The following is a 26,023-nucleotide window of genomic DNA, read 5'->3' on the forward strand; positions in this document are numbered from 1 at the left end:
AAACACAGGACAATGGATAATGCAGTGGTTAGGGCCATGTGATGTGAAGGTCAGTGGCTCACTCCCCGAGGGAATTTGCTCCAACTCAACTGTTTTTACAGATTATCTTTTTTCCCCACTTTGAATCAAATCCTACGCAAAACAACAACCTACCAACGCCGTTTCAAGCCTAAAAATAAAATGAAACATTTAGACCTATTATGTTTATCCTAATAATAAAAACAAAAACGAGTAGATCCCTAAACTCAGTCACAATTCGTTAACTCATTCCTTCCTTAATGTAATGTACCACAGAGCAGCTGGTGTCTAGATCCATAAATCACATTTACTCGTAAAATTCAGCATTAGATTTTCATTAGCAATCAATGGCACAGTTTAACACAGATGTATCACAGAAGAATAGAGTGTTGAAATTTATTTCGTTAAAAAACTGCAATGTTTGATTATCATATCCAGTTGGTCATTATAGCTCATTCCAGTAAATCGTGGTTACAGCTCGTCGCCACGGTATCAAAGCAAATGCAACAATTTCATCTAAATAACACTGAATAAACTAAGACACACAGTTTGGATGGTACCAAGCTAACAATGGGCGAACGCTGCCCGTATATGCCAATAAAAAATGCATTGGTTAGATTATACAATCATTATACAAGGTGTTCATAACTGTACCCAAGGCGAGGTGCAAGTAAACGAATTAAACATAGTTCAGCATGTTTATTGCCATCCGCTCCGAGAAAACAACTTTACCGCGACGCATAAAGCTACTGAACTGTGATCGCACAACCACCTAATGAATTACATACGGCTATTATAATCTGTCCCATAGGGCGCACGGTACACAGCTATAAAATAACATTATAATAAGAAACGTAATGTTGAACGTGAAAAACACACATTTATATGTCATTTCAATCTTTTGCGTGTCCAATATTAATGTTGTCTGTTTTCTTTGTATTTGATTAGGGATGGTCCGTCACCGTATTTGGGTGGATGATGGCACACGCCTCTTCTCCCATGCGGAGGTATTTCGTGCCTGCTGGGTCGGAGCTGTCCTTTTCAGCACCACGGAGGTGCCACTCTCACGCCCGAAGACCGTACGTGTTACCGCGCAGCAGCACCCCAAACCCGGCCGGGATTCCAGGGACTCCCCCGGTGACGGAGCCTCGGGGATCACGTTAGCTTTTCGGTCATGGCGCATATCGGTTGACGGTGTGAGAGGGTAATAACCAGAAAGGGCACCGGGGGAAATCTTGGCTGGAAACAAGCATCGCGTTGGCTGCCGGGAAACCCCTTCATGTGCGTTTATAGCCGACGCGGACATCGGGCGTTTTAACCATAACCTGGAGTCAGAGACAAGACGACCCGACGAATCCACAAGTTCCCCGGGAGCCCATGGAGGTGGCGGGCTGTCTGCATGCAGGAGGACCGTGATACGATCGTTATATTCAGTAAGTGTGCACTTTGGCGTGTCCCTCCTCAACTTGCGCAACATTTTCACTATCCACGCTTTAATTTTTAAACATTTTTCATATTCGCTTAAAGTACAAATATTAAACGCTGTAATCGCAAAGCCGTTTAAAATCTATATTTTAGATTTAGGATGGAAAACCGTGTATTACAAGCGCGTATTAAAAACTCATACAAAAATATAAACAAAAGAGAACATCGTTATATACAAACGACATTCATTTTAAAAGAATACTTTCTATTCTATTCGATGTCATTTGTAACAATGCATAGAAGCATTATTTTCGCATATTATTGGTCAAGGTAAGGGAGGCATAAAATGAAACAATTTTATAAAGGGCATTATTTCATGTATCCATATCACTGTCCGCCTTCATTTACGTATACACCACATTAGAAACAGTTATTTGCTGTTCAAAACCAAAGGATTTCAATAATACAGTTTTGTCTTTTTTTTAAGCAGGACCTGTTACCTTCGAATCTGAATAGCGCACTCTCAGCATGACAGGACAGAGTCTAGAGGAGCTGAACGGGTCTCATTTTGAGGACAATGCGATACGCATAAACGTCGGAGGATTCAAGAAAAGACTCCTGTCTAATATGCTGTCTCGATTCCCGGAGACGCGACTGGCTCGTTTGTTGCGATGCCAGTCCAAGGAATCAATTTTAGAATTGTGCGACGATTACGATGACATGGAGAAAGAGTTTTACTTCGACAGAAATCCGGCGCTGTTTCCCTACGTCTTGAATTTTTACAATACTGGTCGGCTTCACGTCATGGCAGAACTGTGTATTTTTTCCTTCAGTCAAGAAATTGAGTACTGGGGCATCAATGAGTTCTTCATCGACTCTTGTTGCAGCAATGCATATCACTGCAGGAAAATGGAACCTGGTCGAGAAAACTGGGATGAGAAGAGCGAGGAGGGAAGCACAGCTTCTTCCTTTGATGAAATTTTAGACTTTTACACCGACGCCACTAAGTTTGATAAACAGCCGCTTGGGAGTGTGAGACGGAGGATCTGGCTGATGTTGGACAATCCTGGGTACTCCATCGCCAGCCGGATAATCAGCATCTTATCCATTCTGGTCGTGCTGGGCTCCATCGCCACCATGTGCATGAACAGCATGACAGAGTTCACATTGCATGACAGCGAGGGCCAGCCCCTCGAGGACCCGCGGTTTGAGACCATAGAGCATTTTGGAATAGGCTGGTTCACCTTTGAACTGATCGCCCGGTTCGTGGTGGCTCCAGACCTGTTGCATTTCTTCGAGCACCCGCTGAACCTCATTGACCTGGTGTCGATCATGCCCTTCTACTTGACCCTCGTCATAAACATGGTGGCGGAGAGCAGTCCTGCTCTGGCCAACCTGGGGCGTGTCGCCCAGGTACTGAGGCTGATGAGGATCTTCCGAATCCTTAAACTGGCCCGTCATTCCACGGGACTGCGGTCCCTTGGGGCCACGCTGAAAAACAGCTACAAGGAGGTGGGCCTTCTGCTGCTCTACCTGGCTGTGGGAGTCTCGTTCTTCTCCGTTATGGCCTACACCATCGAGAAAGAGGACAACGAAGGGCTAACCACCATCCCCGCCTGCTGGTGGTGGGCGACCGTGAGCATGACCACCGTGGGCTACGGAGACGTGGTCCCAGGATCGATAGCGGGAAAGCTGACCGCGTCAGCCTGTATCCTGGCCGGCATCTTGGTAGTCGTGCTTCCGATCACTCTCATATTCAACAAATTCTCGCAGTTCTACAAAAGACAGAAGCAACTGGAGATCGCCATGAGGAGCTGCGATTTCGACGAGGGGATCAAGGAGGTCCCGTCGGTCAATCTGCGAAACTATTACGCGCACAAGGTGAAATCCCTGATGGCGAGCTTATCTAACATGAGCAGGAGCTCTCCCAGTGAACACAGTCTAAACGAGTCCATAAATTAAAGGGAACCTATAAAATGAAGCTAGGGAAACAGAATTACATTACTCTGCCTCTGAATAGGGAAAACATGTACGAATAATTACCATCAATGTTATATACTGCTAAAGCATTGCATGAAGAGTTGTCTGGTACAGTGTTAGCGGGTTTGGTAATTAACCATCACACGTTAGTTTGTGTTAGTCACAGTTAGCCTTCCCAATGTGCTTGTCCTGCCGGTGCTTCCCAAGAACCACTGTGCATCAGTAACTTTACTCTCCAAAGCGTAACCAAGAGGTGTAGTTTAAAAAAAAACCTCACACCCCCGCAGTGCATGGTGGAGAGGAAGTAGTGTGCCATTACACAGGAAGTGATGCGGCATTACAGCCGTGACTCGAGGTCATGGTGCTGATGTGTACATGAGTATTTGTCCTTCTGGGTTTTCACTCGACATAAGCCTCCATGTGTCTGTGAAACATTTCTCCTGGCAAGGAGTTTGATGTTTGAATGCTGTATTGAGACATAAAAAAAAAAAACTTACAGTGTTTTGGGAAAACATCTATATGGAACAAGTCTGTCCTTGGACAGATTAATACGATTTATTTTCACAAAGAAAATGTTACACAACATGTCGTAAATTTTAAACAGATTGGCAGCGTTAACTGACCAACAAGCTGACTAATATAAAGTGTTGAATTAACACTATCAATTTGCTGTGTAATAACACGTAACGTCTGGTTATATGTATGTTTGTGTGTGCATGTATGTGTATCAAATACTATATTTTTGAGTGTGATTTGTCATGTTTTATAACTATTAAAATGTAGATGAAATGTTTCAATAATTTAACAGCCGCTGCAGTAAATTGGCAAAAGAATGGCAGACATATGACAGTGTCTGTAAGTGGACAGAAGAAAAACGTAAGTATATGCAGAGGTGGAAAGTTCAGGTTCAGAAAGTACAAAACCAGGCCAAGATTTTGTTTCAACCAACTAGCCAAGCATAAAGAGTCACAGTCACAGAGGACTGAACTAGTTGACAAAGTGCAAATCTGGATTTGTACTTTCTGGACCTGATATATATTAGGGAAGAGAGGCACAAACTCACCAGTTTTCCCACAAACCTCTAATCTTATGGAGGAAGTGAAATGAATGAACTAGTTTAAGGAGATGAACCTACAGGCAGGTGGAAAAGAAATAAACAAGCAAGGACTTGAAAGTGCATGGATACTGGTGTTACTGGTCAACTCTAGAACAGCGCTTCATTCAACTGCCCGTGTAGAGTCCATCCTTCACCGAGACCCTATAACCCAGAGATGTGTGCAGAGATCAAATCCATCAATTCACCCACCAAACATCTATCGCAAAATGGAACTGAATTCAACCGCTAATGGCTCGTCCCGGGAGACACTTTTCCTACCCAAGACCAAGAAAGGCACAGAGACATCTGTCAACTGAGCTATGGTTTTAATGTGCTTCGTAGGAAAATACATTTCATAAAATAAGTTATGCATGTTCAGTACAAGGTTACAAATCTGTTCCAAAAATTCCCACGGCCTGTCAGTGCATCTAGTCGGCAGTTTTCAAAAACCAAAAGTAGCTATTTACAACCGGCAGAACTGACACGGGGAGGAGCAGAGTCTGGCTACACCTCAGAACCTCAAAATAATAACGGCTGTGTGTGTGTTGCTTTCTAGCTTTTGCATTTTAATCTTAAATGGGCTGAATCCAGAAAAAGGGACCATTTTCAGGCTGAACTTTCTTCATCTTTAAATGCAGGTAACCAGGAATCACAACATAGGCATGTTTGACAAAAAAAAAATTTGAGACAGAAAGACCTTATTTAGAGCCACTGTTGATCAGAAGTCAAATGGAGAAACTCCACCTTCACTGCTTCTGAGAATTAGGATGGGGGGGGGGCTTTGCTATAGCCTCTGAGAAACACGCTTTCTGTTCTCTCCTGCTTGACGGCTGATTCACGTTACACCTTCACTATAGCAGACAAACTTGGCATTAACAAGATTCAACCAACAGAGAAAATGTCTAGAAGCCTAATGAGACAGAAGTCCGTGTTTAAGTACAAACAGATTAACAATGGTAATATACAGGAAGCTGACATAATTGCAGCAGGGATCTGTGATCCCCTTTAAAGTATGAAAGGGGGGGGGGCAGTTAAATGTCACTCTATGGGTCATAAAGCTGAAAGATCACTTAAAGCACTCTTTCCTTTAACATGTTAATCCACGAGAACTACCCAGGACCATCCTGCCAGTAATCATCTATCTTTATGTATGTAAATCGGTCTTACAGACAAAGTCTTTATTTCTAAGACAGGAAAACCAATTTCAGTTGACATTACGAGCTCGTCGATATGTCACCAGGATTTAAATTCTGTGACCAGATTGGCTGCTTGGCCGAAGGAACCGCTGCACCTTAAATGTGACTGCTGGCACCCCAGTGGAGTGCAGCCGTGCAGAGCTAGGCAGCCGTGCAGAGCTAGGCAGCCGTGCAGAGCTAGGCAGCCGTGCAAAGCGGCTGTGACACCGCTGATGCCATTCGGATGCATTTAGGATGACACCATAGGTCTTCCTACTGCGCATTCATTTAAAATCCGGCATCTTATTGCTAAGCGCGTCTCACGGCCCGACCCAAACACTGCAGGTTCTGCCAGGAAACAGAGACACGATGCTTCCTGTAAATAGAAACAGTGTGTTTTGTTTGGGTTTCTGAACGACTGAACAACGCACAACACACTCAAACATCTGCAGGACACACAAAATGATAAGCTTTGGTTAAAAAAGAAAAAGTTTACAAAATAAATCGACAAAGAACTTAATACGAGAACTTCAAAGCAGAACTTTATCCCCTGAGCTAAGAAAAATCTCAATAAAGTGCAGCTCCGTGTCTATCAGGGAAGATTCAGTGTCAGTTTATTTCCCCATAAACTGGCTTTTCAATAGTCTGCTTGTTTCCAGCCTTAAACTGTCTCGCTAAATATAGCAACGTGAAGGCAACAGCTCGTGACCAAAATCCAGCTTCCTGCCTCCATCTGGTTGCACCCGATGAGTCTGTTTGACAGTTCAGCATCCAGCTTATAATGATAAGCTAATCACGTCTCAGACAGAACTAACTCCGCCTTCATCCTCAGTACTGGTACCGTTGGCTGTTAAAACAGGGGAAGCATTAGACTGCAAGCTCAAACATTTCAGGAATAGTTAAGCTGACATTTTTACATAGGTTTCTTCATATAGAAGGATCTCATATGAAGGTGCAGGACCACGCAGCCTTCAGTAACTAATGTGGGTTTCCTCAGCGTAGTAACGAGACAAAGTATGGATCTGCTGAAAAACAAGGACGGTAAAATCATAGGAACGTGGAAGTTTCTAGAAAAGAGCTGGCTAAGGATGCACTCGCAGGCCTCGGAACAAAACACAAAATGCTAACATATTCAAGACATTCGTAACATTATGAGTACTGGAGAAAACTTGCTTTTTAGCAAATGTAAATTAGGGTTTATTAAGCACATAAAAATATCCTTGAATGGTCAGAAACACGCTGGAAGCATATTTACTTTTTCACGTTTCAGTTGGTCCCCAAAGGGCGCTGGGAAATCGCAATCAGAGTAAATGCCCCAAATATTTTCCAAAACTCAATATTGCATGTTTCTTGGACTGTCCTAAATACATTTCACCCGATGCTCCTTGACCTGCTGTGCTTTTGATGACCACAGACTGAACTTTAGACCTTCTTAAGGCACCCAATCCATCTTGCATCACCATGGTAACATGCATCCTTCAGTAGAATCTCTTTGGTTTCAAACATTCTGGAGTCCAAGTCTTTCACATCTATTCAAACCTCAGTGAAAGATGATGGAGGGGGGAAATTCAAACCTAATGGTAACGAGAGAAAACACAAAAACGGGGTAATGCCCCCTAAACACTTCATATTCTATCCCTCTCTTAAATAACAAATATAGTATATTAGCATAATTATTAACAGCTTTGCTTCATATCACCCAGAAACGCTGGTAGTGACAGACAGGCAGATTGTACAATGGAAACGAGAAACCACATGTGCATTAAAACCAGAGTGATTGTATGTGTGGGTTCAGGGGTGCTGAAAGGGGACATCTGTAATCTGTAAGGGCGTGCAGCAGTGTTGGTGAGCTAGGTCAGGTAGTGTGCCTCATAAGGGACAAAAAAGGGCGAGGAGGACCCAGGGGAATAAGCATGGTACTGGTGTGAAACAACCTCTACCGTTTGACAGGGCTTTGGGATCACCGATGGAGAAGGGCAAGAGCTCCACAGGGAAAACGAGTATGACCCTGGACCGGGGGGGGGGGGGGGGGGTGCAGGATAAAGAAGAAATGGCACCCACAGGCATTCATGCCCATGCGATGGGTAGGGATCCCAGAGCAGAGGAGTGGTTTGTATAATTACACAGAGGCTCAGTATAAATGGGAGTGGCCTGGTAGCAGGTCACTCTCACTCCCAGGGATCGGACTTCAGAGATCCGCGGGGTACTGGTGTGTGGGGGGGAGGGGCTCCCCCCCTCCGGACGGCCCTCAGAAGTTCTGCTGGCGGCGCTTCTTGGCGTCCATGGCATCCAGGATGGGCTGCCGCTTAGCCGTGTATCGCTGCCGCAGCTCCTCAATCTCCCGCTCCATCATGGGGTCCAGCGCACTCAGCCGCATCTGCAGCTCCTCAAAGCTCAGATTCTTCAGCTGCGCAGACACAAGGGGAGCAGACACAGCTCTGTCAACCACGGTGTGATTCACACTATTTGCATCCCGCACTCACAAGGTTAATTTCTAAATATTATTTTAAAACCTCTTTATTAAACATAAATTAGCGATCACACCAAAATGACCCGACTCCCTGCTGCCGCTGTTCCCAGAATATTCCTCACAGATTTCCCGCTTAATGCAGCCTCCTTGCGTGGAGTTTCCCAAACGATGGTCTGACAGATTTAATCTCTAAAAGGCGAAGGACGTGTCGATTCACAGCCACCAGACCGCTGGGACAAAGGTACGAGCCGGTGGGAGGGGGCCAACTCCCGCCGCCGCTGTGGGCATCTGCGCTGTCAGCCACGGACGCTTCTTCCCCATGGTTACACGAGACGGCCTGGCTGGCAGTCGCTGGCACACCGCCGCCCCGAGCAGATGGTATGTGGAGACATCATGCAGAAAGTAAGACACGCCACCACCACTCCGGCAACCCGGGTTCGAGGGCTTCTCTCTCAGCAAGTCTGCGCATTCCCCTCTGAAATACGCCCAGATCGAAATCGCCGAACACTAAACGGTCACATGACGCACGTCGCCGGTGCCCGTGAACATTGCCCGATTCTTGAGGAGCATCGCCATCTGTTGCACGGCTAGGCTAAACGCAAAAGGGGAACCTTTATTTATTTACTTCTACTCCACCTCCTACGGCAAGAAGCAGGTGGTGTGAGGGGAGGAAGGAGGACAGAAGAACCCACGCGTGAAAAACACCTAGGCCACCGAAGCAACAGTTATCTGCGATGCGTTTCGTCAGTTAACAATGAACGCTTATGAGAACGTACCAAGTTCTGCCTAGATGTTGTGTAATGAGCCCAATAATAGGAGTCCTTCCAGAAATTGCTTAGTAAGGTCTTTGTCCCATATTCCATTACCTGGAGCTTGGAGCGGTCACACTCAGGATAGGATGTCAGTCCACTGTGGGACATACATGCACTGTGGACGATTTTGAGATACCAACTCATCTAACTGCACTGCGGATAGTCGCATGAACACGGGGATCACACACACACACACACACACACACACACACACACACACACACACACACACACACACACACACACACACACACACACACACACACACACAGAGTCGGGAGTGTGAACCAACCACCGTCACGCATGATCAGCTGTTCATGCAGACCTGACAAACGTGTGGAAGAGCTAGCGGCCGACCAAAGTGTGATCCAGACTCCCACACGGATTCAAAAAATATATATATAATTAAATGCAGCGAAGGATTCCACTCACACCATATACGGCAATCATTCCTGCCCTGATGAAGCTGTAAATGCAGCACAAGGTGGAGTAAGACGGGACCTCTGACAGGGGGGTCCAATTTTGCTTTCCTGTTTCCTCCCAGTTCGAGCCCCAAGGCAGAGAACCATCGCTGGCTTTGTCACCTACAAACCCACTGAACTCCCAGAAATTGGAAGCTCTGAAATATCTGTCACGAGAGGCAATTTATTTTGCAGGTTCAAGCTCAATCTTACAAAACAAGGGGGGAAAAAACAGGGAACTTCACAGCTGACAGAGGACAGAAAAATGGGCCTTTTAAAAAAATAGAAAATATGGTACAAATGTCAACATTTCATTGGATTTTTTTGGATTGACGTAAAGGAGACAACACTGATTCTTAACCGAGAGCACATTCAGTTAATTTCTTTTACATTTTGGTTGTTAAATCGTCTGTTTTCTAAAACAGCATAAACAATGGTCAACACTGATCCCCCGAAGGTGAACATGCACACACTGACAGAAGGCTTGCGATTGTACCAACAAACCCGCTGGTCTCATTAATTGGCTCCTTCATACCATCATCAGGATGTTACGCACAGCGCCAGGAAACAAGACAAGACCTGGCATAGACTATGAGCCAACCGGAAGGTACCAAAAGCCTTCCAGAGACCAGGCCAGAAGACTGGATACACTCTCACTCAGCACTGCAACTCAGGGCTGAACATTCAATCTATAGCAATGTTTCCCAATACGGTCCTCGGGATCCACGTTTTTGATCCCTCTGAGCTCCCTGTCAGACAATCCACATTTTTGCTCCCTCCCAGCTTCCATGAGCTGAGAGGAAGCAAAAACATGGACTGTCTGTGGGTCCCCAAGGACCGGACTGAGAAGCACAGAGATAAATACATTAACATGTCAATGTTTCTCGTTGCGAGGATATTTTGGAAATGCAGCAAGAGAAGCTTCTTCGGGTAAAATTTTTTCATTTCATTTCAGGCAGACAAATGAAAAACAAACTTTTTTTTCTTTTAAACAAAAGCTAAACATGAACTGCTCACACAGCAATAAAACCCAACATTTACCTTCTTAGGGATTTTGAAACATAACTTTTTCATGGGGACACTGTAGAGAAGCTCCAGCCTGATAAATGCGACCTGCGCAAGGAAAGCTAACCCAAAAACAGAAGCATCCCCATGCGAGACAGGAAGACTCTGGGAAGCTGAGGACTTCAAGAGACCCATCAGTATCCCGGAGGGTAGATTCCTTACTGCACATTCAGCCCAAAATGAGCCTCGGGCCACAGTCTACAAGCCAATTACCAGCAGACAGCTTCCTGAAATACGATGCCAACATCACCGACAGTGCAGGTAACACATCTGCACAACTGGTTCACAGACTGATAGCCTCAGAGCTTACATTCGTCACACAGAGCACCCGAGATGCCTGGAAAAGGAGGATGATGTGGGGGGGGGGGCTGGTCGAAGGCTGACTTTAACAGCTCCGGTCTTGTTCATGTGATTTTGACTCTCCGAAGTAGATTCCCCCGGCCTAGTGTTCGGAATTCCTGTGGCCACTAAAGCGGACATTGATTTGGCACCTAGGATGTAGTGCCGTGGAGTAGAAAACATCAATAGGACAAGCAGAGCGCCAAAACACCAACGCTCTCCTTCCAAAAAACACAAATACTTGACCGTTCCAGTGGTCTGAGGTAATTAAACAACTATTGTAAATGTGCATTCCTTTTTTTCTTCATATGCTTCACACCCATTGGCTACTGCTGTCTGCAAGGACTCTGGTCCACAGGGGCCAGCTGATCCATGCCCTGTACAGGGACCATCTCTGCCAATCGGCTTCCTCACACTCACAGAAGCACAGAAGTGCAAAACACAAAGTGTGCAGCACAGCAGGTGACTCTGCTATTCTGTCAGGCCCCCATGCGGAACAGCTCTTTGTACCATAGTCCATAACCTGCAGCTGGGAGCCTAAGCACCTTGGGCAAGTCACACCTGGGATGGGATGTCAGTCCATCGTGGCACATATCGAGGGCTGGCCTTTATTCGGACAGTGTGAAGTACAGTTCTAATACTCAAGAACAGCAACATGATGGATAATAATCTCCAGATGATGTTCTTTCCCAGACTCAAATATCAATGCATCAGTAGCATCCTTGCCAACGAAAACAATCCCGTGATTCTGTGCATCTAAATTCGTTCTTGGGAGGCAAGTTAACAAGACTGCTATTGCCAAGAACAAAAGTATGTTCTTCGCATTCTTGGTGTTGATAAACACAGGGGAAGAAAGAAGCCATTTGCAGGTGCTCCTGCAACCACAGGGCCCATTAACACAGCCGGCAGCTCTGCGCGTCTGAGGCCCTGCAGACAGTGCCGCCGCCGGGGAAGATGCTGGCCGTCCAACATAAACCTCACTGCAAACGGCTCTGACTCATGTCAGGCAGCCGCTGGGGGTCGGCCCGGCCTCCCGCTGGACTGGAGCAGCTTAGAGGTGCACGCTGTGCAGAGAGGGACACAGAGTCCAGCTACCCTCTCGGAAAGGCCAGAGGTGTATCTCCTGCCAGGCGGATCTCATTCATGCAAATCCTCTGCAGATGACCCAACATCTCTAATCAATAGACTGCAAAACGAATGGCATGACTGTGATGCCTACTCCACCTGCACAAGCGTTTTCATGCCTTTTTTCTGGACAGCTGGGGGACAAAACCAAGGTGAGCTCCTGGGGGGGGGGGGGGGGGGGGTTCGATGTGGCATGAAGACTGCCAGCGCCCCACATCAGGGCTCAACAGCTGCAGTCACCTGGGATGCCTGGAGAGGAGCTCAGGAAAAGGCACAGAATATCACACTGACAGAGAAACAGGAGATTCTCTCAGAGCTGCTGGGACAGAGTAACTTTGGCACGAGAACCGAATCAAGTGTGAAAAATGAGGATGCCGGCCCTTTCCGATGACTGTAGGGCCTCTCGGGACGCTAGCAATGGATAAATAAATAAAATGCACAAGAAAAGCCATAATTGAGATGGATGCTACACAGCTACGGATGGATGCCCTCTGCTTGGACCACGATGCAGATGTGTGCAGGATGCATAGGAGATACACTCATTCATTACTTTCCTGGAGTCTTAATTCGGCATTCCGCCATTGGCGCCCATTCCTGCTCTTAAAAACCCTGGCAATTTCACACAAGGGATGGACATTTATGAGGAACGGTCAGGGTGTAATCAGGAGGTGCGTGACTAAAAAGGCATAAGACATTGCCGGAGGGCCTTGAAGTACACTCATCAGGAGTGCCGAGGTAGCTCAAGCCTTCTGATGAGTGTGGTCATTTCCCAGCTGCGTGTGGCCTGTTGCCGGCTGCCACAGCCCAGGGCTGGTGCGGAGGGAGGGCTCATCACCAGCCTGTCCGCCAGGCTCATCACCAGCCTGTCCGCCAGGCTCATCACCAGACTGTCCGCCAGGCTCATCACCAGACTGTCCGCCAGGCTCATCAACAGACTGTCCGCCAGGCTCATCACCAGCCTGTCCGCCAGGCTCATCACCAGCCTGTCCGCCAGGCTCATCACCAGACTGTCCGCCAGGCTCATCACCAGACTGTCCGCCAGGCTCATCACCAGCCTGTCCGTCAGGCTCATCACCAGACTGTCCGCCAGGCTCATCACCAGCCTGTCCGTCAGGCTCATCACCAGACCTTTGCATGGAGTTCACTAGGTAATTGCTTCCTCAGCCCACCTGGTTCTCGCTAATTGTCTAAAGTAGCTCACTGCCGCAGAGGGAAGCAGCTTATTAAGATGGGATTATTAAAGCTAAACGAGCAAAGCGTGGCATTACGCCGCAATGCCCCCGGCAGGTCCATGACGCCTCATCTACTGTAGGCGAGGGGGAGGCTACGTATCCAAAACAGCCCTAAGACCTTCACCTTCCTGCAGTAGCAGACAGAAGATGAAAGATGCTCCTGCCTTGCTGCAAACCACATTTGTTCAGAACAGAAATAGTTCTGTAAGTTTCACATTCCTGGAAATGCTGATGGACGTCATGTCAAACCTACAGTATTCCTTATTCAGAGCTGCGACTGATACTTCACTGTAAACATGAATGTGCAATTGTTAAAAGCAATTTAATCCTAAAGAATATAGCACCCAAAAACTGTAAATAAAAAAAATAAAAGGTTCCAAAAACGTATCCAACCTCGGAAAAAGAACAAAAAAGCGCCCTTAGGCTATGCAGGTAGCGGTGGCAGTAAAAACCCAGGCTTCAGGCCTGGCGGTCGCTCTGTATCATGCTATGTTATATAGCAGCCGTGGAATATGGAAGTATGGAGTACACAGGAGAAAGTGCGTCCCATGGCGTGTCCCCGCATTTCACGATGACTGTGCCCCACACACAAATTTAAGGCTGGTTTCATGAACAACAGGACAAAGTCAAATGCCTTCCAAGGCCTCCCCAGCCGTCAGATCATTAAAACTTCATGCCCTGAAATATGGAGTGTGAGGCAGATTTCTACCTCTTAATCCCACAAAGAAATTGAGGCTTTTCTTCTTATCCAATGGTCTAACGTCTTACTTGGTCCTTGGTGTTAATATATTGTTAGGTGCTTCCTTATTGCATCCGGCCCCATAGGAGCACGCTACTCCCCCTTCCCCATGTTAATGTGGCAGGCTGTACCTGCTGAGGAGGAATGTAGCATGCAGACTGAGCAAAGGCTGTCTGAGCTGACAGCAGAGGCCCCAATTCTACCTCAGTTCAGATCTACATCATCTGCAGTTATAATTAGTATAGATCTTCATTTGTAAAAACTTAATTACTTGGCTAACCAGATTATGGGGGGATGTTTTAAGAATACGTCCCCAGCATTACCAAATGATGCATTGTATCTCCATAAAGCTCAGCACGTTTTCACAGCACTCATCGTCCTCTGTGACATTTCAGGGAGCCCAAGTCCCAATTCCCGAGGGCTCATTTCATTAACCAAGCACAGCTTTTGAGTCTCTTCTCAGTGCACTAGGCTGTGCCTTCTCACTTCACAGAACCCTGCGCAGCAAAGTCAACCACTGAAAACCACAGAGGGATATAGAGGCTGACAATAACATATAATCAGATTAAGTCTGAAAGAGGAGTGAGATAGAAGCACTCCCAGAGGACCTGGTCTGTGGAAAAGTCTCACGAATGTGGACGTCCAGTGATCACAGGCCGGCGGATAAACGACTCGTCGGGGCATCAGAGCACAAAACAAAGCATGGAGGCGTTTGACTAAAATCACGACGGGCCTCTGCTTCCTGTCGGAAGACTGTTACCAGCCTGCAAACCAAAACAGGCACAATCTTCAGCTGAGAATTAACACAGCACTTATAACACGACACAACTGCAGGAGACATAACAGCAGCTACACGCCCAGCACAGAGATTCCAAGAGCTTTAAAACAGAGGGGAAAGATCATACTCATCAAGTATGAAGGCGCTGGACACGCACAAAGCACAATCTGCTGAGCGGGTGGCGCCAAGTCAGGCAATAAGAAATCGAATGCAGGGAAATGGTTTAGAAAAGCTCACTAGTTAATTCATCTAAGGCCACCTGACAAGTACAGCTGCACATCTGCTCACTGTAAGGCGGGTCTCCTTGCAGCCCTTGGATCGGAACAAAAGCACAGAAAGCAGTAATGAAAGTGTGCAGCTGTTTGCTAGCCGCCGTACACAGAGAGCTCTAGGGATGTTGCTACCCTTTTCTCTCGCCTCACTCATGCTGCTGCCGCCAGGATCTGGGGCTCTTCAGAGCGTACTCCGAAGGTCCCCAAGGGTACTGCAGCATCTCAGATCACACCAGGGTGGCTCAGGGTGACTGGGAGCTGACAGGGACCCTTGGGACAGACCGAACACTGACAAAGCATAGCTGAACTGGGAAATACATCCACACACATAACCAAAACGTGGGAGCCGTATCTCAATATTCAAGGGGTGGCATTTAACAGGAGGTGCCGTCACGCCAAGCCCGATGAAATGTCACTAAAGCTGGATGTTGTTCCGTTCAGGAAAATGCACCCCCACCATCAGGTGAGGTCCCAGCACTTAACAGGAACCCACACAAAAGCAGTCAGATCACTGTCACAGAATAAGTCATGCTGAGACATCTGCTATGTGCTGACAGGTGCTCCAATTAGTGACATAATGCATCAAACACAGATATTATTTACCTAACACAATGTGTTACGCCATACACCAACCGTTAATTCATGCTGGGGTGATTTGAAACTGATATACACAAGGAAGTGCGTCTTTACAGAGACTAAATTAATGAGCAAAATACTGATAAGCCACCTCCTCCAAAGACGATGTCATCACCACCACACGGACCACAGACGATGTCATCACCACCACACGGACCACAGACGATGTCATCACCACCACACGGACCACAGACGATGTCATCACCACCACACGGACCACAGACGATGTCATCACCACCACACTCATCACAGACGATATCATCACCACCACACGCAACACAGACGATGTCATCACCACCACACTCATCACAGACGATATCATCACCACCACACGGACCACAGACGATGTCATCACCACCACACGGACCACAGACGATGTCATCACCACCACACTCATCACAGACGATATCATCACCACCACACGCAACACAGACGATGTCATCACCACCACACGCATCAGACGATGTCCTCACCATCACACTCACCACAGACGATATCATCACCACCACACGCACCACAGAAGATGTCCTCACCACCACACGCATCACAGACGATATCATCACCACCACACGCACCACAGACGATGTCATCACCACCACACGCACCACAGACGATGTCATCACCACCACGTATACACCACTGACGTTACAGTCACCACCACATGCACTACTAACATCGTCGTCACCACCATCCGCACCACAGACATGGTCATCACCACTGCCGCCTCCAGTGATCATCATCTTTAAAGATCATCTTCGTCACTCACGGGCCAGCAGATTCCCTTCAGTGAGAAATGTGCTGGGTTTAAGTACGCAGGCCAGAGGACTATCACTAGCAGATTATATCATTAAGACCCTGACAGGGCTGAGTATCCTTAAATTACACACCTTAAGCTGTCCACTCCTGTCACAGTCCTCACCTCTCCTGTAGTCTGTCAACACCCTCACCTCTCTCCCCTGAGTCATAGCAGCCAGACATGCGTCTTCTGCTGCCCAGTGGACAGAGCTCAAGTTGGTCGCCCAGCTGCTCCTCTTGCTCCTTTGTTGTCCTTACTTACCCAGATGAGGGCTGTATAGCTGCCGACAGCATTAACCTTAAGGTCACCAGTTTGCATCCCAGGGGGCTCTGCTACAGCAGCATTGAGCACAGTATTCAACCTGGACTCTCGTAGCAAAACATTCTACTGCATGAAGGAACCAAATGGCACACCAGCTACGTAGTGAAATTACACTAATTATTATTATTATTATTATTATTCTTAGTCTGACAGTAACAGACAGGCAAACACAAATTATTTTTAACATGCTTCACGTTTCAGTCTAGACAGGGTACAATTTCAGGATTTCCATAGCAGCGCCATGGCTACACAATTTTAACAAACAAAATCCATTCTCCTTAAGCACGACTTTCTTTGGCTGCTCATACAGCCTGCAGATTTCCAGTCACTAGTCAGGATCCTTGGCCACTGAGCCACCTGCTGCATATTTACATAACAGATCTCTCTAAGTAGGAGCATCTTCCTGTAGTACTCTGGGTAACTTTGGTGTCTCTGTAGTGCAGTTTTCATATGGGGGTAACAAACATTACATTAAAAAAAGACAGAGAGCCTAATTCACTGATCATGAGTCATTACCACTGAGAGTTAAACCTACTCATACAGTTTCATCTCATCACTGCTACACATTCACACTTAAAATTTCATTACTGTGCTTAGAGGAAGGATCTAATAGCCACTTAACGGTTGAATTTACGGAACATTAAATGAGGAGGGGGGCTGGTATTTAATACTCATAAATCCAACCACTCAGTGCACTGAGATACCCCAGAAAAGATTAATGGTTCATTACACACACAAAAAAATACCGGGTGCATCTATACTAGAATAAAGAATAACACAAATGGAACAGTATCATATAATGAATTTATGTCACATACATAAACATTGAAAGCCAGCAGCAACTGCAGCAAACTATTTAAAGACGTGTGAAAGCCATGTGTTAACTTCCTGCACGTAGAGCACCAGACACCCTGACACACCATACGGCAGAGAGCCGCGATTTAACCCCTCACGGACTACCAGAGATGTCAGAAAGGAGCACCTAGGGAAGACAGGGGGAGCTCAGGGCCAGGGGTACATTGGGGCAAAGCCTAGGAGGGATGACTGGAAACACCTCTCCTATCACAGTTTTGCCCTCACAAGGCAGGACAGGCAGCGACATGAGGAGTGCCCATTTCTCCCTCTCGAGCAGTACTACACGAATCTGGGTACGTGGAGAACGACAGGAAACACAAAACAAGATACACAGTTAACAATACAATAAAAAAAAACACAGACATAGACATATAATGATTTGGTGCACTCTACTCGGATCTACTCAGATGTTTTTCAAAACCGTCTAAAATTTCAGGTAACTAAAGGTCTTAATTAAAGATTACAGTAATATATATTAATACCCACTCCCTCATCCTTGTTGGGTGTATTGATTGGTGATCAGTTTTTAGGCAATTTCCTTCTAAATTTTAGCTGGATTCGCAGTTCTGAATCAATGCCACCGTATCACAAATACAAGGACCTAATTTCTGCTTGATGTCTGTTTTTTGTTACACCCACTGGAAAAAAGCAACAGTAAGGTTTAGGACGTTGTGAGTAAATGTTCAGCCTCCATGCTATCAGCTTGCCTGTTTATGCACAAGCTTGTTTACAAACAAACGCAACCGGGGTTCGTGTTGTACGTGTCATTCATGAAATCCGCATTCGACGATGCAGTAATGGGTCATTTGCATATCACTGGTCCAGCTCCAAATCGCTAAAAGGGTTAATGCTGGATGTTTATGACATCCACACTCTCCCAACGAACGCCAACATCCTGACAGCCTCCTCCTGACAAGGTGGACGAATTATGGACGACATTCAGATTTCGTCCTTTCAAAAACCCTAACATTTAACGAGAAGCGTGTCACAAGATCTTCCTTGACGCATAATGCGAAGGGAAGTAATTACAACACACGCCGTTCCCTAGGAAACACAATTTCCAGTTCTGCGCTGTCTGCCTTTTCAGCGGCAGGCTTAATGAAGAGGCAGTGATAGGGGCAGGCTGTGCGCCCACACACACACACACACACACACACACACACACACACACACACACACACACACACACACACACACACACACACACGGCCTGTTCTTCAACTTTCACATGCAGCTGCAGCTCAGGATTTATGAGTATTAAGCTCATAGAGACACGCCCACCCCTCCAACCTGCAAGGCCCACAATTGGGGCAGTGACACCCACCTCCCTCCCCACGCTGCAGGGCCCATGTTCTCTCGACATTCTTACCTAGGCCCACACACATCACCTTTACGACAACAATGGCCCTGGACCGGCACTGCCGGTGAAGATGCTTCCCAATGCAATGGCAAATTCTCCCAGATTTCAGCGTCACGCTGCCATCGCGCCCATCAGCATGTTCACGGACATGCTCAAGCCGGGCTTCAGCTGGGATTTAGGCTGCTCACGTTGACTTCGGCCCCATCTGTGGCTAAGACAACCATCTCCAGGCTCTCCTCTTTATGTTTCTCCCAGTAGAGCTGCCTATTATTTTATTTCTCCCCGCACGGGTCTCCCACTCAACGTAGAACGCCCACACCAGCTCCCGAGGGGGGGGTGAAGGCGAGGCCCCTCCCTCAAGCGCTCATGCTGACAGTTGCCTGCTTCTTTTTCTGCTCCACAGCTCGCAGGTTTTAGCCGTGATGCACCCAGAGGAGGTGGTTTCCTGCTCACAACCCACAAGAGCACCCAGAGATGTCTAGCCATCCAACTCACCCAACCCACCTCCTGGCAACTGACACAACCTGACTTAGTTATATTGGACTCAGCTTCTTACTAATCATCACAGTGAGATTTCAAACTGATCTAAGAACGTGCTTTAAAACCCATCACCTCCCTGACTTTGCAGTGTGTGAGAATCCGAGTGATTCTCATCTGCTTCACCGGGTCTTCTCCTGTTTTGCTCAAATTAATAATTTCAAAGACTGATAGGCCAGCCAGGCTTTCACATCATCCAATCAAATTCAATGGAATGTCTACATTTCTAAAGCATGCTTTCTGAAGCTTTATATCGCCTTTAGCACAAAGCACAGCAGAATCCTACCAGGGCCACAGGATGTACAGCCAAATGACACCACCCAACAGCTTGTACATGCCATCCACCCACAGTCCTTTTCCACAGCAGCACGCTCTGGCTGTGAGTTGCCCCCCCCCCCCCCCCACCCCCACCCAAGCACCGGCAGCCCAGCAAGGAGGACTGGGACACACATACACAAAGGAAGCAGCGCATGCTGAAAGATGGAATTCGACTTGAGAGCAGCTACAGCTGTTAACTTGGAGGCAGCGCCGGAAAAAATTATGAACACACACAACACAAAACGCAGAAAGGCTACAACAAAAAAAGCCCAGCGGTGAGACATGCTCGATTTCCTCCGTATTCCTAAAATTATACTCGGGTGAAACTCGGCTCCCAGCTGACATATGAAATGCGGAGTTGCGCTGCAGTGGGTACCCCACTCGCACCGTGACAGCGCCTGCCACTACAGAGGGGACAAGGCCTATCCTTCTACAAGGGAGAGATGCGTTCAGTGGGGTGGGGGGGGGGGAATCGGGCAGGTGAGAATGAGATTTCAGGTTGGCACCGTGGCCTGGAGGGATGTTCTTTACACCTTTCCCTACAGGACGCAATGAAGACGCCTCAGCTTGCAGTTACCGGCTTTGCGTTTCAGTCTCATTGGCAGCCTGGTTCTGCTCTACTACCATTCAGGGAAAAGCCAACAGTCAAAAAAACCAATTTACCCTGTTATCTGGCGCCTAAGCGAGTTCTGCTATCCTAATTGGTAGTGTTTACCCAGCATACCCATGGGGAAACCCCGCACACAGGGGATGCCAGGTAATGCCCAAGAACAGAGGCCATGTGGCCTGACTTCATTCCTCGCGGCGACTCGATGAGTCACAGCCGTTAGTGCCGTGCGGCCGAGTGGAGGAAGGAAATGCAATTCCAGCAAGCCCAGTTTGTCCTAGCGGACTTGCACGGTGACATCTGTCACATTAGCACCGCTGCCATACCCATTCATGCGCGGAAAGCTAATTTATTTATCAGTTCAATAGCACTCCGCTCTAGTTCTGGACAAATACATAAGTAGAGTGGCTGGTAAAGAGACACACATTGAGCCTGGGCTCGGGGACTGAAAGCTACCCACTGCTGTCTTCCCATCAGCGGGGACGTTTCCAGCTTCTCAGCGACCGGATGCGCAGGCAGAAGCGAAAAGGAAAGGAGGCGTCTCACTTTGAACAGGAAGAGGAGACCGAGCAGCAGAGGAGCGCGGCGGACGGGAGGAGGCCCCGCAACCTGCCCAGTGCTGCAGGAGCAGAAGCCGTGTGGCGCATGTGGCGACCCAGAACACCAGCATAGACTCGGGCAGCACTCCCAGCACTCCCAGCCCATACTCACAAAGTCGAAGTCCCCATCCTGTGGCACCTTCCAGTTGTCAGGGAAGACATTCTTGGCTATGTGGTAGGAATCTGGCCTGTTCTGGTTGCAGTTCTCCTGGGCCTTGCCCTTCGGGTCCTGCTTGTCGAAGTAGTCCATGAAGGAGGGCCGCTGAGCCTGCTGGGAAGTGGCGTTTCCTACAGGGGAAATAAGACGTATGGAGTAAGGGGCTGACAACAGAGCTTCTGTCCATTAGGAAGGTGCCTATATGAAGCTTGTAGAAACATATACACGTCTATTTAGACCAGGGTTCCCCAAATCCGGTCCTGGAGGGCCAGTTATTCAAACACACCTACTAAATCTGGCAGTTACTAGCGAGCCGAACAAGACATGTTTGAGCAGGGAAATCCGGAAGCTGTGGTGCAGACTGGCCCTCAGGACTGGAAGTGGGGAACCTTAATGTAGATTGTAATATGCACTGATGTATGTGTATATACCACCGGAATAGCATCAGAACACACCCAGAGAATCACCATAAACCTAGAAACATTCAGTCAGTGCCATTTAAGCCTCGATGTGTGGTAAGTGGGGGGGGGGGTTTGTACCAGTCACATTGCGTTTGCTCAGAGGCCACGTGACCCTTTACTGCGCCATCTGGTCTGTCTGCCAGGGAAGTTCAGGCGGATCATCCCACTGGCCCTTACGTTACGTTAACGGTCACCATTTGTTCCCCCTCGATGGGCACTCAGCTGCAGACACACCCTTGACTTCCACAACACTCTCCAGAAGTCAAACTACACTTCAGAACAGGCCAGTCTCTTGGCTCTCAGTTGCCTGTAATACTACTCAGTTCCTCACATATTGCAGCTTTAAATGCTTTCATTTAGTTCAGGAAAAATAAAAAAGCACCTGTGAATGTTAGTATTACATGGAGTGGTACTGTGGGGCCGGTGCTTGATGCTGTTGTGGAAACAAACGGCTTTGCAATTTCCAGCCACTGAATGGAAGCCAAACGAATGCAGACCGAATAAAACACACAGCCAACCCTATTGTGATCTATTTTAACTAACTGTGCCGTCTACAACTTAAAACAATACAGTCTGAATTCAGAAACTAAAGCATTGAAGGCTCCCTGGTTTTCTGCGTGGAGCTTATATTTAATGTAGTCCGACAATCCTCCAGGTGGCTGCTTCTTCTGTGGAATTTTCAGCATCAGGTGAGGCAGAGCTGCCAGGAAGGGGCTGTTAAATAACAAATACCCCCCTTCCCGAGGGCAGACTGGTACTGGGAAAGGTCCGTCCTATTCAAGGGCTCTCAATTCTAACTAATGAAATCAGGCGTGATATCAGACTGGAGCAGGTACACAGCACCAGCAGGCACATCATTTAGTCTAGATACATGTTGACTCCTCGTCATCCCATATTCCTGGCATTCTGACTGCCTCTGGTTATGCAAAAGGAGCGGACCAAGTGGCCCCGTCCCACTTGAGCTCCCACCTTGGATTCTCTGCTACTACGGCTGCTTGCGATGAGCATTTCTAGGAGAACAGCGGTCCCACTGTTCTTTTATGAGCTGCTCACAGCTTTAGTGGTGGATTGTCCGTCTTTCTGGATGATGCGCGTGAAGATCAGCAGATGCTGATGGGGTTTTTGGGGGCAACATTAGCCAACGGGACCGAGAGGCTCTTTAGGGCTTGTTCTCCCTGCAAATAAAAGCCGTTTCTTTCTCTAGGGTCCCTGGGAGAGGTGGACCTCTGCCAGTCAGGTCTGATGTCCTCGCGGTGGCTCGGCGATCACAGTGGTCTTGCCGCAAGAGAGCCGGTGGACATATTTTAGCACACAGACAGGTGTTCAGTCTGGGAAGCACATCATCATTTCTTCCATCTGCTTCTCACTGTTCTCTCAAGCAGAGCATATGTAGATCATCATCATCATTACCGATACTAATAAAAATAAATGTTACAGTCCCCATACAGGACTTGCTTAAGGCCCTGACACACACAGGACAGAGCGTGAGAACAGAGAACTGTTCATTGCTATAACACTCTCTCTGTCTCACACACACACACAGAGTGAATAAAGCCGTTTGGCACTGAATCTCCCTCAAAACAGACCTAAGAAACACTCCTTCCTCGCCAATGCTGCAGTGACGCCACGTCTGCAAGGCGACTGAGACTCACGCCCCCCCTTTCTGCTGCAGCACTGTCACTGTTACAGAGACTCGGAACCCGATATCTGACTCTAGCTTCAAAGGTGGGTGTGTGTGTGTGTGTGTGTGTGTGTGAGAGACGTGACATTCGAACCTGCGCTTTGGCCCTTAGCACAATCTGCACAGACAGCGGCCCACTTTTGGAACAAAGACACTGAACGCCGCCTCCATTCTCATCAGACGCTGCCGGTTTTGATTCAAGGGCAGGCGCTGGCCCAGCAGCCTATTAAGCTGTACTAAGCAGAAACCTGCGGGTTCGAATCAGGGCGGATACTTTGTAACCATCAGAAATAAACAGCGCTTATCTTCCTGTAAATTTGCGCCCAGGCCCTCACTAACACCCAGAAAACACTCCCTTTCCAGTTTGCGGACCAGTTTATCAGTATGAACCCTGAAATATGCCACTGCTCTGGAGGCTGCCACCCCCCCCCCCCCCCACATCCCGGTTACTCACCAAAACCTTTGTGACTCATATTCCTCTCTCACCGGGCTCTGGATAAGGACCTTGATTACATCCTTTGTGTCTCTATCTACAATATACACTCTATTAAATTCTGCCTATCCCCCCCCCCTACTTGGTACACCCTTGTTTCTACTTAGTGTGCACAATTGTGCCTTCTCACCACTGAGATGAGGCAAAAAAACATGCATACACAGCCACAGACACACACAATAGCAAATAACAGCACATTATCCTGAACAATGACAGCCGGGCCATGATGACTGTGTTAAAGGGAGACTCCGCCCCCAGCTTGGTTTACGCGAGTCCTGTGTCATGCCGCAGGAACGATGAGGCCTCTGAGCAGCACCCAGCAGGACCCCAGCTGAGGCCCGTCCAATAACAGCCAGTTATTTTTTTATCCAAAACAACTTAGAGATTAAAATAAAGTGCCCTATACTCATCGCACTCATTGTAATACTTTATGTTATACACACTATGCTTTGTGCAAGCTCGTGTTATGTACATATATACACACACACAACATACAAACGAAATAATGGAAACACCTCATAAAACAGGATGTCAACTTTGAAGCGTCTAAATTACTATTACAGACGGCTAAAGGTACAAAGGCGAATCATCATCGGCTGAATGGCAATTAGCAGGTGTGTCACCCAGCCAAAGAGAGCTGACAATCGGGACTTTGATATGTGAGTCAACATGAAGCGGGTGACAGAGATCTGAAAGAGCCTAATGGTCGGTGCCAGAACTGCAGGTGTGTCAGTCGCATATAACGCAAAAAGGCCCAATTTGAAAGCCAACAGTACTGAAAATCAGGACAGAACATGCTAAATGTACACATATTGCTTGTACGTACACGGACTTGGCAAAATAAAACTGACTGATTTAAGCACAGACAAACCGCAACAACAAAGTCAAAGTTCTCAGACGAGGACAGACGGACTCAGACAGGATAGCTGCTAAACGCCAGAGAAGCGTAGCCTGAGAGACGAATCAGAGCCTCCACAACGCAGCCGCAACAAAAACCGCGAGCTTCACAAGGCTGGAATCGATGGCAGTGCTGGCATTCGGAAAGCGCTCGCATTCAAGGCCAATGCACAAAGACACACTGCGCCGCAATATCCCACCACACACAGTGTGCGACATCATTCCAGGAAGGATTAAGGGCTGTTATGAGGGTGGAGGGGGGGGGTGGATCCACACAATTCCTTTATATGAATGTATACTTTCAGACAATTCACTTATTTAATTGAACCAGTGTGCGTCTTTATATATATTTAAAAAAAATAATAAAAACTCACCTATAACTGGATTTTTTTTTTTTTATCCAAACAAAGAGCCGGATATTTTTTGCCCACTATAACTAGATTTAAAAAAATAATAAAAATTGGACTTAACTGCCTTTCCTCGCCCCCGTTTGACGGGTTTTAGACAGTGCAGTGGCTTTCACGAAGTGTGTGTCCCTGGCAGTGGACCCCCACCAAATGGGGCCAGCAGGCTTATGGGACTGTCAAGTCTGTCAGCACTCCCCAAGATGACCAGCACCAAACACTCCAGAGCTCCAAGTAACACACCGGCTTTCCGACGAGCTCCGGGTGCCAGCTGGAGAGTCGCTGGTGCTCCCTGGACCCCCAGCGAACGGCCACCTCCCATTCTGACTATTTATTTATTAAAAGCAGAAATAGAGACCACACTCATTTGTCAGCCTTACATAAACAACATCACTGCACTGTTTCTGTCCGCTTTTAACTACTGTGCGCTTTGTGAGGGGGGGTTTAAACGTGGGTGGTATTTCTTGCAAGCAAAACTTTTGTTTTGTTAAATTGCAAGACAGGAATTTTTCAGTTTTTCAGTTATATAATCCTTCTGGGGACAGACTAATGGCTACAGCAGGTCATTTCACACGAGCACACAGACTCGGCTATCATTACATTAAAGTTTAATCACTTTTAACACATGCTTTGCCAGAGGGGAAGATCGTAACTTAGTCAGTGCTAAAAACTGGGTCAGATTTTTGGAAAGGAGGAGCGATTCTCGTAGGATTCTGAGACATTTTAAACCACAGTCTAACTTCCAACTCTTAGTCTCTTGAGATTTGAAGACTTGCAGTTTTCAGAACAATTAAAAGCCAATTGAGGAGATACAGCTCAATTTAAGGCTGGAAATTTAAAACGGAGGCCAGTGAGAAACACATGGAGCAACATTCCCATCTAGTGGCAGATGTATAAACTACAGAGGGACCAGC

General features: G+C 47.3%; 2 protein-coding genes across 3 annotated transcripts in view; one reads left to right on the forward strand and one right to left on the reverse strand.

The window, feature by feature from the left end:
• The first annotated feature begins 1,008 nt into the window (after positions 1-1,008).
• On the forward strand, positions 1,009-4,228 carry LOC125749088 (potassium voltage-gated channel subfamily S member 2-like). Of its 2 annotated transcripts, none has more exons than XM_049025976.1 (2): positions 1,009-1,451; positions 1,931-4,228. In XM_049025976.1, exon 2 carries the CDS (start codon positions 1,972-1,974, stop codon positions 3,403-3,405), a length of 1,434 nt encoding a protein of 477 aa, XP_048881933.1. In that variant the 5' UTR covers positions 1,009-1,451; positions 1,931-1,971; the 3' UTR covers positions 3,406-4,228. The 2 variants fall into 2 exon arrangements, with proteins under 2 accessions (XP_048881933.1, XP_048881935.1); XM_049025978.1 differs by having other exon boundaries at positions 1,934-4,228.
• Positions 4,229-4,828: 600 nt separating this feature from the next.
• The window catches only part of stk3 (serine/threonine kinase 3 (STE20 homolog, yeast)), a 54,681-nt gene continuing 33,486 nt past the window's right edge, over positions 4,829-26,023 (reverse strand). Inside the window, exons 10-11 of the mRNA XM_049025975.1 lie at positions 21,129-21,304; positions 4,829-8,101 (exon numbers count right to left, since the gene is read on the reverse strand). Of these exons, the coding sequence (XP_048881932.1) occupies positions 7,943-8,101; positions 21,129-21,304 (335 nt within the window). The 3' untranslated portion in view covers positions 4,829-7,942. The remainder of the gene's footprint in view (positions 8,102-21,128; positions 21,305-26,023) is intronic.

Source organism: Brienomyrus brachyistius, chromosome 9 (genome assembly GCF_023856365.1).
Source record: "Brienomyrus brachyistius isolate T26 chromosome 9, BBRACH_0.4, whole genome shotgun sequence".
In the NCBI taxonomy this organism is placed as follows: Eukaryota; Metazoa; Chordata; class Actinopteri; order Osteoglossiformes; family Mormyridae; genus Brienomyrus; species Brienomyrus brachyistius.

Coding starts and splice junctions, on each gene's coding strand:
- LOC125749088 (XM_049025976.1), top strand. CDS start 1,972: ATGACAGGACAGAGTCTAGAGGAGCTGAACGGGTCTCATTTTGAGGAC.